The sequence below is a fragment of the Vipera berus genome (assembly GCF_964194415.1).
Source record: "Vipera berus genome assembly, chromosome: 1".
Taxonomy (NCBI): domain Eukaryota; kingdom Metazoa; phylum Chordata; class Lepidosauria; order Squamata; family Viperidae; genus Vipera; species Vipera berus.
Genome location: NC_138202.1, coordinates 116,538,654 through 116,552,314, shown reverse-complemented (window position 1 = coordinate 116,552,314; position 13,661 = coordinate 116,538,654). Strand labels below are relative to the sequence as shown.

The following is a 13,661-nucleotide window of genomic DNA, read 5'->3' as shown; positions in this document are numbered from 1 at the left end:
TGCAATACATTGCAACATGTCACGTGATGTTGCGAGTTTGACACCCTTGTTTTAGCAAATTTTAGTTTGCTCCATGTTGTCAGTCTTTATCAATCCCATTTCCACTCACCTGGCAAGCTGACATGTAACAGAGCTCAGCACATGCCCAGAATCATGACATTGACATGTGGATAAGGAGTATCATTCTTTGCTCTTGGGTTGGAGGCAGTGGTGGGATTCAGATATGTGAACAACTGGTTCTCTGTGTGGATGCCGCTTCCGGAAGTCCAATCTGGGCCTGGGCAACAAAAAATGAACTACCAGTTCTGCTGAAGTGGTGTGAACTGGCCGAATCCCACCACTGGTTGGAGGGAATGTGTGTGAGCATTTATATCACTAGTTAAATACTGTCAAATTAAACAATGGCTTGCTAATGGGGAAATAAAATGTTATGCAGGGAATGCTAATGTGTGTAAATATTCATATTTTTCAATTCTACACTGCATTCAAAGGAATGAGTTTGAAAACCCATAAAAATAAAATTATTTTTTTTAATAAAATTAAAATAAGGCTTGTTTTTCTTGTATAAGCTACTGATTTTTAAAAATTCAAAAAAAAATATGAATGCACAAATTGTAGTTTATTTCCAAAATATAATGACACCTAGGGTTGTAGGAATTGGACTAGAAGGCCTCCAAGATCCCTTCCAACAGGTGCCCTGTTTCAATTAACTGGGATTTGTCCTCTGCTAATCGTAGGAAAATCCATGGGGACTCCGTTGCTGAAAATGCACAGAAGAGCACAATTGCCATGCTCAAATTTCACAAGACAAGGAGTGACCACTATGTACTTACAACACTCAAACTATTCAAAGCCAAGCCAATAGCACAAGTTCTCGACAGAGCTCAGCTGGGCCCCTTCTACAATTTTGCATCATTACAACATGTTCAATCCAAATTTCTAACATTGGCCTTGAGGTCCTCAAATGTATTTCTAATGCCTCCCTGAGATTGAAGTCAGGCTCATGAGAATGAAGGCTAGAATGGCGATGATCATACTCAATTACTGGCTCAAATTCTCCTTTTTTCCCTTTGGCTTGCTTTACTAATTATGAGAGATGATTTTTAATCTGCAAGAAAAAAAGGCCACTGCAACTAAAGCCTCATCCTTGAGCTTGGATCTAGCCAGGTCCCCAACTTTTATTGTCAATGAATCTGATGGACTGGCAGATTTCTTAGTGCAGTAATCCCTCTTTTCAACTCCTCCCCAAGATGGCTGCTAAACAGTAGGAAGATTTTTCTCTCCTGCTGATGATCTGCCTATTTTGCTGCCAAAGCTGGTTCTTTGGCAACCCTGCTCCCTGGATTTGAATGGGAGCACCTAAAAATGACCCAAGAAGGTTTTCAGATGACCGTGCACCCGCCCAGGACAAGGAATCATGACTTCTCTTAAGCATGTCTGGGTTTCAACTACACTTTTTAAAGCTCCTGTTTTGCTTTGCTTATTATCTTTAAAAGTTGACAGGCTGGTTGAATGGTGATTTATTTTAACCCCCTGCTGGATTTTATCTGTTTTTTTCTTGTTCTTTTCTTTTTAACCTTTTGGCTATTTTGAATAATGTTTGCATGTCTTAGAGTAGTGGAAGTGTTTGGACTTTGATTTACTTCTATAGTGGACTTTCACTACACTTTGGAAATTATTTTTTTCAAAAAACATTTTTATCCTGGACTGAAACACCTAAAAATATACTCCCTGGGACTGTGGTCATTAATATATGACCACATATATTAGATGACAGGTTAATAATTTGTAAACAGAATTAGAAATTTGAAAAATTTGGGAGCCCTGTTTCATAAGGGGTGGGAAACCAATATTGTTATAATATATTTATCACTATTTAACTAGGAGGGACAATGTGTGTATATTTATTTGTAGTGGGGGGCACTTTTTAACATTTTGTTTCTTTTGAGTTTTTTTTGTTCCTGTGAATTTTCTTTTTTGAAATTTTGTATTTTAACTTTTTTTGAATAAAAATAAAAATCATGAAAAGAAATCCCTCTTTTCATTTTCTCATCAGTTTATTGTTTCTTTCCTTGTTTCTCTCTCTTTCTTTGAATGTTTCTGTAAAATTTGTTTAAATAAATAATTGCAATAATTTTAAAGGGATGGCCCCTATGAAATCTACATTCCACAGATTTTTTTTCCAGAAAAGACCCTTGTAACAGAACTTCTAAGGGCCCTAAACAAGGAAGATGAATGGTTATCTGGAGATCTCAGGTAGCCTCAGGGAATGGTGCTTTTTCTCCTTTCTTTTCTTTATTTTTAGATGAAAATCTCTTTGGAGGAATTGAGAAAAAAGTTTGGCATGATACCAATTTTCCACCTTCAGACCATCAAGAGGAAAGCCTCAGTTTAAATACTTCCACAGGGAATGGAAAGAATCTAATTTAAAGAAGTATTGTTCTTACCTTACTCAGAAAAATACAAGGCTCCCGTATAGGCCGCTCTGTTGGCATGCCCAAAGAACATAAAAGGAAAATATACTCAGCTTCATTCAGGTAAGTTTGGCATATCTGGGAATAATTTAGATAGATTTCAAACAGATTTTATGACTATTCCAGCTATGTCTTGACCAATGCTCACATATCTCATTTTGTCACCTGATGTGGAAAGAAAGCTGTTCACAGCTTTGAGGAAAGAAGGCAGCAATCTGAATCTAAGTAGAGATGGCAATGCACTGATGACATGAGTTTTAGGAAGAATCTCAGCTGAAAACCTTTTGGCTGTACCAAGGGAGTTACAGTAGTTCCTTTCTGCAGCTCCACAGGCTGGGAATGAGATCACTCAGTGACGCCAGGAACATGAGTGGATATTCTCTTTAGGCCACAAGAAAGATCTTTCAGTGAGGCCCCCAGCTTACACAACAATAATAGGAACCCCACTTTGTTTATTGCTTGTATTTAAGAGATTTATTTTCAAAGATAGCCTGAATGGCAGTCAAAGTGGAGCAGTCAACTTCACCCAGCCAATTTGGGACTCTCATTAAAAAAAGAAAAATCTTTCTGCTTCTTTCTTTTTCCCATGCCTGGGGGAATCCTGTTTGGATTTTATTTTATTTTATTGGCTGGGCCTGCCTAGTTATACTGGTGAAATTTGGAAAGGGAAGTTGCAGTCCAATTATACATTTTGGGGACAATCAAACAGAATAACTTAGTCAAGGCTGGTAAAAATATAGATTTCTGAAATTCTGTAACAAGGAGCAGGGCATGTCAGTGAAACCAAGTTATAGCCACAGTGCTCTGGAAAACACAGGGCAGAGAATGTAACGGCTGAGAAAAGCTTCAGAGAAGATAGAAGAAATGTTTGAATGGTCTTCATACGAATATTAAGAATTATGTTGGCTCTGGAAATATGAGGAAATTTTCAACTTGGGGATCAGGATATTTTGGAGAACACAAGGAAGGGAGAGATTTAGGCATAGAGTAAATGACACTAAGGAATTGAGATTTGGAAGAGATTTAGGACAGATTTAGTAATTGATGCTAACTAACGAATTGAACTTACAATGCAGGTAAGCTGCACAAGGATAAAACACAAAAGGTTTCCCAATAAGTGGTGAAAAAGAAACAAGTTAAGAAGAAAAATTGGCATAAGTAAATAATTTAGGAATTGCTTTGGAAAATATTGGGAGAATTGGGAGTATATTTGGAGATATATTTTTTTAATCCCATTTATATCCCGCCCTCCTCCGAAGACTCAGGGCGGCTTACAATTTAAGCACAAACCAATGTGTTTAGCAATATTTGATGCCAGAATCTTGATTGTAAGGCTGAAACTACTGAGTCCAATAATAATACTGTCAAAATAAAGGGAATAATAATAGTGCAAAATAAAGGGAATAATAATGTCAAAATAAAGGGAGGTTTGAAAATGAGAGATGGGAACATGTTCAGATATTAATTTGATGCCACATTTGCAGTTGCAAGCTCCTCAGATTCGTTGATTGTGGATAAACAACAGAGAAACCTCTTTGAATGCTGACTTTGGGTAGGAGGACCTTCATCCTTACAGTTTTTTTTCATTTTCCAGAATAGAATTCATTATTTACCTTTCCTTTGTGAGGTGTTGATAACCATAGTTCAGATCAAATTGTTATAAATAATTCCCCCACCTCTCTGCTTTTTACAGACTCAGAATACATCCATTGTTCTAAAACTGGGCCGTTGGATCTGACCAGGTATTTATCCATGTCCCTATCCTCACTTGTATTTTATCAGTGGGAGGCCATACCAAATCCAGGGTTCCCCAAACTCATGAGAGTGGCCTCATCTTGTCAGGAGCTCAAACTCTTTCATGCCTCCCCTCCCAACCATGAAGCCACCTCCTTGCCTATTCCTTGCAAAAGTACCTCTAGCCCCATCTCAGTCAAAAAAAAATCTAGTAGGATGATTTTGTTTGTCTTAATTTACAATACTATATATTGCTTTATTATTAACCCTCGTTCTTTCATTTTTTTTTTCCTTTGTGGCCCCTACAAAATTAAGCTTTTAAAACTATTGGGATAGTTTACTATATTGATTTAAAAGTGGTTTTGTAATGCAGAAGATGGAATGCATTGATAGGTCTCTGAAGCACAGAAGTGTTAGAAGGCCTCATCTTGGGGTGCAGAACATGAACAATATATTCCCTTCAGGTCCCTCCTCTCATTTTCATGCCCTTGATTGATTCTCTCCTTTCTCCAACCTGAGCCTTTCTCTGCTCAGGTTTATTCATGTGTTTCAGCCATCTCAGCTCTTTACACAGACTTAGTTAGAATTGCTGAAGCCCTTCTACAGAAGAGTTGGAGACACAGGCATTGAGACAGATGCCTTATCTCAATTCTTAACCCAGTCCCTTCTTTGCAAACATACTGAAATTATGGTTGGTCACATCCTCCTCCAGTTTTTTAGATTGAAGTAGGAAAATTTGTTCATTAATTGAGTCCTTCCCAAAGACAGATGTACAGATATTGTTCTTTAATGATATTATTAAAGGTATCATCACAGGTTGTAAGGGATATTCCAAGTAAAGCTGTTTTTTGCAGTTGATCGATGATGATTTTGTCAGACCTAATGGTGTTCAATAAGTGTACTAGATATTTTGGGACTGGACTCAAGGAACCTATTATTATTGGCGCCAGTGCTTTTTTCTAAAAAAAAAAAAAGGTGCCGGAACTCTCATCTTGGTGGGCACAGGAGGCAGGGGGGGGGGGTGCTGCTGCAGTCACAGGTGTAAAGGGTGTTGGCGGTGGGCTCCCCTCCCTGGAGCCGTAGCTGGCGCGGCTGGTGCTGTGGGAGCAGCAGAGCCCACTCTATATGGCAGGGCTGCGCAATACAGGCAGCGGAGGCAGTGCAGGCCAGGCGATGTTTTAATCTTATGATTTTAAAAATATATTTTTTCTATTGTAAGTTTCCCCAAACCTCGCCATGTGGATTGCATACAAATATTATATAATTGGTAAATAAAGGTAGAACATATGTTAAATATACATCAAATGATAATATGCTTCCCTACAAAGTGAATTCTTGCTCAATGACAGACCAAGGAGTTAACTTGGAAAGGCAACAGGAAAATCTAGAAGAAGTCTGTGCAGCTCTTCAACATCTTCATCAACGATTTGGATGAGGGGATAGATGGGGAACTTATCAAATTTGCAGACAACACCAAGCTGGCAGGAATAGCCAATACTCCAGAAGATAGGCTTCAGATACAGGAGGATCTGGACAGACTCGAACACTGGGCACTATCTAACAAAATGAAATTCAATTGTGAAAAAAGTAAGGTTCTACATTTAGGCAGGAAAAATCAAATGCACAGGTATAGTATAGGTGGTACCTTGCTCAATAGTAGTAACTGTGAGAGAGATCTCGGAGTCCTAGTGGACAATCACTTAAATATGAGCCAGCAGTGTGCTGCAGCTGCCAAAAAAGCCAACAGAGTGCTAGGCTGCATTAACAGAGGGATAGAATCAAGATCACGTGAAGTACTAATACCACTTTACAATGCCTTTGTAAGGCCACACCTGGAATATTGCATCCAGTTTGGGTCACCACGATGTAAAAGAGATGTCGAGACTCTAGAAAGAGTACAGAGAAGAGCAACAAAGATGATTGCAGGACTGGAGGCTAAAACATATAGGGAACGGTTGCTGGAATTGGGTATGTGTAGTTTAATGAAGAGAAGGGTGAGGGGTGACATGATAGCAGTGTTCCAATATCTCAGGGGCTGCCACAAAGAAGAGGGAGCCAAGCTATTCTCCAAACCATCTGAAAGCAGGACAAGAAGCAATGGATGGAAAGTAATCAAGGAGAGAAGCAACCTAGAACTAAGGAGAAATTTCCTGACAGTTAGAACAACTAACCAGTGGAACAACCTGCCTTTAGAAGTGGTGAATGCTCCAACACTGGAAGTTTTTAAGAAGAGACTGGCCAGCCATTTGTCTGAAATGGTATAGGGTTTCCTGCCTGAGCAGGGGGTTGGACTAGATGACCTCCAAGGTACCGACTACGCTTATGCACATATGTAACATGATCACTGCTTGTCCAAAATTTTACTATACAGATAATACCCCCAGAAATTGTTTTAGCCTTTTTAATAAAAGTTGTTATTGATGTTAAACTCACCAGGGAAAACATATATTGTTATGTATATACTAGGTTAATTATTTAAAGACTGAAGTGCAACATGACTAGATTCTAAATAATCTATTTTTCAAAACACACAACAGTCCAAACAGTAAAATTAAAGTCCAAATTAAGAATATTTCATTCTTAAGAATTGTTTAGATTCAAAATAGTTTTCAAGAGTGTACAAAAGATACTATTTTTTTCTAGAATCAGCTAAATTAGACATATTACATTAAGAAAAATGTTTCTCATTTCTTTCCTGTTACCTTTGATTTCATTGCAGAGATGTTAACATAAGAAGTAGATTATTTTGTTATCTAATTTTACCTTCCAAAAGACAGAAGCAGATAAAAATTGTGAGGTTCTTTCCTGTTGGCTTTTCTGAATTAGCTGTTTTAGATTCCAAAAGTTTAGTTCCTAAAGATGTAATCCTGTAAATAATTTTAATGTCCTCCTCTAGTGCAGGCTCTTTTATGACTCAAGGACTTCAACTCCCAGTATTCCTGAGCCAGGATGGCTCAGCTTGGAAACCTCTCCCTTTCCCCTCAGCATGGCTGGCTCAGGATTTCTGGGAGTTGAAGTCCATGAGTAATAAAAAAGAGCCAAGATTGCTAGCCCTGCAATAGGCTTAGGAAAACCAATAAGGGAGCTGGGTTGTTGTTGTTTTTTGCAAAAAAAAAAAAAAAGGTTCCGGAACGCCGTTCTGAGCGTTCTATGAGAAAAAAAAAGCCCTGATTGGCGTTATTTTTTGCTTTCTTTTGCCACAGTTGTTCTACTTCTATTTGCAGGACTTTATATTTTGTAATTTTCTCCAATTCTTTTTCTTCTGTTCTGCTGTCTCCAGGTATTGCAATGTTCACTATCTGGATTTCATGGTCTTTCTTATTAATAATGTTACGTGCAGGCCATTGTGTGGCAGATGCTTGTCCATTTGAATCCTAAAGTCCCAGAGCACTTCAGTGACTTTAATAATTTTCTGTCATTTTGTCTATTTTGTCGTCCCATCAATTCTTGCTTGCAGGCAAATGGTATTTCTTGCAGGAGCCCTGGTGGCGCAGTGGTTAGAATGCAGTATTGAATTCAAACTCTGCTTACAGTCAGGAGTTCGATCCCGACTGGCTCTAGATTGACTCAGCATTCCACGCTTCCAAGATTAATAGAATGAGGGCCTAGATTGTTGGGGACAATATGCTGATTCTGTAAACCACTCACAGAGTACTGTAAGTCTAAGTGCTATTGCTATTGTTATTTCAATCCACTGTTATTGCTACTTTGTCATGCTATTGTTTGCAATCAGTCTATGTCAGGCATGTCAAACTCGCAACATAACGTGATGTTGCATGACGTATCGGGACTTTTTTGTGGTTTCGGCATGATGCATCCGGCTTGCGGGCTGGCAGTTTGACATGCCTGGTCTATTTAATCTTCTTGCAGCAGCTAACTAGATAGTCCACAGTTCCTTCGGTTTTGGGGTTTTTTTGTTTCTTTTATTTTAAGAGATGGGACTTACTATCTGTTGCTGTCTTCTCTATTCTCTTTGTATGCATTTGTTCTTTTATATATGTATTTTATTTTTTTATTTTTATTTTAATTCCATTTATATCCCGCCCTTCTCCAAAGACTCAGGGCGGCTTACAAGCTTAGCAGTAAAGTTTTTATTAATTTTTTCATACAATATAGTATTCAACAAACATGTCTGTGTTTATCATTCACTAATACAAATTTAATTCCTAATTCTTAATTCTTTTCTCCAGCCATTGATAAAATAAGTCCCAAGTTTGAAAGTACTCCGTTTCTTCTTTTTCTTTCAACCTCAAAGTGAGTCTGTCCATCTCCGCACATTCTAGTATTTTTTTTTAATTATTTCTTCCTGTGGTGGTATTCCTTCATTTTTCCAGTGTTTTGCACATATGGTTCTTGCTGCTGTTATCACATGTAGAATCAAGTATATCCTTTGTTTATCAATCTTTTCTGGCATTATACCTAATAAAAAAAGCTCAGGTTTAAAATCTACATGTTTTCCCAACGTCCTTTCTAGCCAAGTATGTATTTTTGTCCAATACCTCTTTGCTTTAACACTTGTCCACTCTACGTGATAAGAAGTACCTGACTTGTGTTTGCATTTCCAACATCTATCTGGCATATTTTTAAACATTTTTGCTAATCTTGCTGGTATTTTAGTAGTAATAATAATAGTAATAATAAAGTTGGAAGGGACCTTGGAGGTCATCTAGTCCAAACCCCTGCTCAGGCAGGAAACCCTACACCATTTTAGACAAAAGTTTATTTTATATTTTATATAAAATATATAAAATTTTATATAAGTTTTTTTTTGTAGGAAGTTGATATTGTCAATTTTTAGGTTCTTTCCCACAAGGTTTGCCATTTTTCTAAATTTACAGTATATTATATCCAGAATTCTTTGCCCATGTTATCATTATTTCTTTAACTTGTTCATTTTCCATTTTCAAATTCAATAAAAGGTTATAGATTTTCTTAATTAATTTCTCATCAGATGTTCATAATGTCTGATCAAACAAGGTCTGTTCTTTATAAAATCCGTACAGTTTAACATTTGTATCATATCTAGCTTGCATTTGTAAGTATGCCCACCATGATAGGTCAATATTTTAGCATCACCTGGCAAAGTCACTTCAATAAACCAAACTTTCTTTTTTTTCAATAACTGTTATCAGGCATGTCATGAACCAGATGCCTCTCTGCCTGGATAATAAAAGTCCTATAAGATCTTACCCACTGATTTTCCAAAACACTTTCAATTTGATGGTTCTAGCAGTTATTCATTCAGTACATTCAAATCCAAACCTCTGGGCCAAGTTTCCAGTGAAGAATTTTGGCAGTAATTATTTAATATTATTACTAAAAATTAATTATGTTCATCACACAGTCAGTCAGATGTAAAGACTGGATCTGGCATTTTTGACTGACAAATTTAGTCATTGCCAAAGACCAAGGATAGGCAGAAGTGAATGTTTGACAGTATTGTTGTTGTTATTGTTTAAACTTGTGTGCTGATTGTACTGACTCACAATAACATTTGTTTGTTTGTTTGTTTTATATGCTAAGACCAGTCATTAAAAAAGATCTTTAATCACCTTTAATCATGTGCACCTAATGCAATGAGAATGCAATGCTATTATTTTCATGTAAAGCCATTATTCCATTCAAGTTTACAAACTGTTCAAAACCCTAAAAAAATCAGTTTGGGGCAAAATTAGCAATAGCATATAAAATATGCTGTTTTCAAAATATCTTTCAAAGTTATAGCATGAATTCATTGTTCAGGGCCCAAAACTGCAATACCTTATTTGTTTTTCTTCTTTGTTTTCTGCTCTGTGCAGGTCATGGGAAAAGATGGAACTTGAAGACAATCACACCTTGGTTACTGATTTTGTAGTGGTTGGGTTTACAACAGACCCATTTCTACGCACAGTTCTCTTTGTGGTATTCTTGGCCTCCTACATCCTAACGCTGACTGGGAATCTGGGTCTCATAGCCCTGATCTACCTGGACTCCCACTTGCACACACCCATGTATTTCTTTGTGGGAAGTCTTTCCTTCCTGGATGTCTGGTATTCTTCGGTCTATAGTCCTCGGATCTTGTATGATTGTTTGTCCAAGAACAATCGCATTTCCTTAGCAGGTTGTGCAGCCCAGTTCTTTTTCTCTGCTGGATTGGGCTGGAGTGAATGCTTCCTATTGGCCTTCATGGCTTATGACCGCTTTGTGGCCATCTGCAACCCACTCCTTTATGCCACTGCCATGCCCAAGAAGCTCTGTGTCCAACTGGTGGCAGGAGCCTATGCAGCTGGCTTTGCCAATGCTATTGCCCACACTGGTAACACTTTCCGTCTACACTTCTGTGGTAGCAATATCATCAACCACTACTTTTGTGATGTGCCACCACTTCTGAAAATGTCATGTGAGGACAAAAGAGTTTATGAACTCATCTTGACTGCTCTCATTGGTTTCAGTTTGCTGGCAGCCACTGCTGTCATTGTGAAATCCTATGTTGGTATTGTGGCAGCCATTATTCGCATCCGTTCAACTGAAGGGAGACGCAAGGCTTTCTCTACTTGCTCGGCTCACCTCGTCTCTGTCTCCCTCTTCTATGGCTCCATGCTCATCATATACTCCACACCTAGCTCTTATCACACTCCAAATTGGGACAAGGCAACTGCACTGTTCTATACAGTAGTCAACCCTCTGGTCAACCCTTTGATTTACAGCTTACGCAACAAAGATGTGAAGGCAGCCTTCAAGAAAGTCTGGGGGTGATTCACAGCACACAAATAGATGGCAATCTCCTTCTTTAGGGTAGACTGCAGATAATGAAATTAACCTCTAGTCTTCAAGTGGAGAAAGTCAGGAGACCAGAATTAACTTCAAAGATCAGCAATCATCCCCAAGGCTCATAATCCCCATGCATATTTTCTTCATCAGCAATTTCATTCCATATGTATAACTTCTCAATCTTCTCCTAACCTAGCAGCATCCTGACTTTTTATTTCATATTTTTAAATCGTTTTAGCAACTTTTAACTTGTTTTGTGTTGTTGATGATGTAGTTACCATTCTTGCTATAGTCTGGCATTGTGAGCCACCAAACGTGGCTGGAGGTTTATATTCATTCCAAATTCTCATGATAGCATGTCTGAGAAAATGATTTTTAAATTTACATTAATATTGACTTTATCATACTATAAATACCATTCCACCCAAATCGCAAGTCATCTCTTTCTAACTATAAAAGCTTTCTATTTTTCAGCAACATCCGTTCCTTCATCCAAACTAAACAACGGCCTTCAAATATAATTTCAAATGAAATAAACCGAACCCTCCTTTTTTTTTACATCTTATAACACCTTATATTTCACTTTCAGATATATACCTAAATTTGTGTGGCATGGATGTGAGTTCTGGACTTTTAAACACCTGGAGAAATTTCACATGCGCCCCCTCCACTCCATCTTTGGCACTTGTTGGCCACCTTGTGTCTTCAACCAGAGATCTTGTATCATCTTGATTATTCAGAATGGGTGACCACTAAATGCCTCACCACTATGCACTGTGGTATACTAAAGACTGGGAAGAGGCCTCAAGATCGTCTGTGCAAGCACTACAAAGACACTATAAAGAAAGCCCTATGTCTCTGTGACATCCAGCCAAAGGAACTAGAAGCTTTGGCTGCTGACAGAACTTGCTGTGCTATGAAGCCCCCATCAGTTTTTAAGATAAGCGATGCCAAAAACTATGTGAGACATCACAGAATAACACCTAGAGTTACTACAACAATGGAGTAGCCCTTTGTGGTAAACTATGCACTTCCAGACTGGGACTGCAGAGCCACCTCCACAGATCCATAGATGAATTCCATAATAATATCTTCTTGGAACCCAAAAGACTACCCATGCAAATGTTCTGTGTGTAACAATACAAACAGGAGCTTTTCTTGTTGGGGACTCATGTTGACCAAACAAACACCAATTGAACATCCCTTCCCCAGCTTATAAAACAAAACCTTTATGGTTACATCAAGATCGTATTGCTGTTTTCCTCCTGGATATGGGTGAACTACCTAAGTCTGCCCCTTCTGTTCTTCACAATGGTGGTATCTAACTGTAAATCACCACCCCACAACACATCGACATTGCTCTACAAGAAGCTTCCAAGGAGACACACAGTGATTTAGTGTCGATGGTTCAGGAAACTCATCATCATTTAAATCAGGGCTTTTCAACCTTTTCACAGATTGTACCACTTTTAGGACATGACAATATTTGAGTACCACCAGTGCTTATCAAGGTGTCCAAAACTTGATGACTGAAAAAAAAGGGGTGGGGTGGGGATTTTGGATTTTACTCATTAGATTGATTTGTTGTTATACAAATGGCTAGTTTATACTATTATGGAAAAGTAAAAAGTCGAGGTTCGATGTTAATCCTTCATTCTACTGCAACAGAGGAAGTTGGAAGTCAAAGTGGAAGCCTGGGAAAGGGCGGCCACTGGGGCACTTGACCGAGTTGTACCCTTGCGGCCCCTGACCCGGTGCAGATCCCAACGAGCTCCATGGTTCTCTACGGAGCTCCGGGAGATGAAGCGTCGGAAATGGGGCCTAGAGAGCTGTTGGAGGTCCAGCCGATCCGAATCCGACCGGTTGCAACTAAGAACCTTTATTAGGTCTTATCTCGCAGCGATGAGGGCGGCGAGGTGTAATTACTTCTCTGCCCTCATCGCGTCCGCAGATAATCGCCCGGCCGCCCTGTTTAGGGTGACCCGCTCCCTCCTTAATCAGGAGGTGAGGGAGGAACCCTTGCAGGGTCGTGCCGAGGAGTTTGGTCAACATCTGTTGGATAAAATCGCTCGGATTCGGACCGGTCTGGACTCCAACTGGGCAGAGTCTGATGATCAGGACACGGGCGGTCTTGTCGATGTTATCTGGGAGGAGTTTGATTCTGTGACCCCTGAGGAAGTGGACAGGATTATGGGGAGGTTGAGCTCCACCACATGTTTATTGGACCCGTGCCCTTCTTGGCTGGTTTATGCAGCTCGGGAGAGGACACGAGGCTGGTTCCAGGCAGTTATATCAGCTTCCTTGAGTGAGGGTAATTTCCCCACCGTCTTGAAGGAGGCGGTGGTGAGACCTCTCCTCAAGAAGCCTGTCCTGGACCCAGCTGTGTTGAACAACTTTTGTCCGGTCTCCAACCTTCGCTTTCTTGCGAAGGTTGTTGAGAGTGTGGTGGCGCATCAGCTCCCCCTGGTCCTGGATGAAGCGGATTATCTAGACCTGTTCCAATTGGGTTTCAGGCCCGGGTACAGCACGGAGACGGCATTGGTCGCTCTGGTGAATGATCTCTGGAAGGCCCGGGACAGAGGACATTCCTCTGTCCTTGTCCTATTAGACCTCTCGGCGGCTTTCGATACCATCGACCATGGTATCCTGCTGCGGCGTCTCAGGGGATTGGGAGTGGGAGGCACAGTTCTTCAGTGGTTCTCC

General features: G+C 39.4%; 1 protein-coding gene across 1 annotated transcript; it reads left to right on the top strand.

Moving 5' to 3' along the window:
- Positions 1-10,019: 10,019 nt before the first annotated feature.
- Positions 10,020-10,943, top strand: LOC308660613 (olfactory receptor 9G4-like; the record flags this gene model as incomplete). Its single annotated transcript, XM_081315035.1, has 1 exon — positions 10,020-10,943. The coding sequence occupies one exon, from the start codon at positions 10,020-10,022 to the stop codon at positions 10,941-10,943; it is 924 nt and encodes a 307-aa protein (XP_081171161.1).
- Between the last annotated feature and the right edge of the window lie 2,718 nt (positions 10,944-13,661).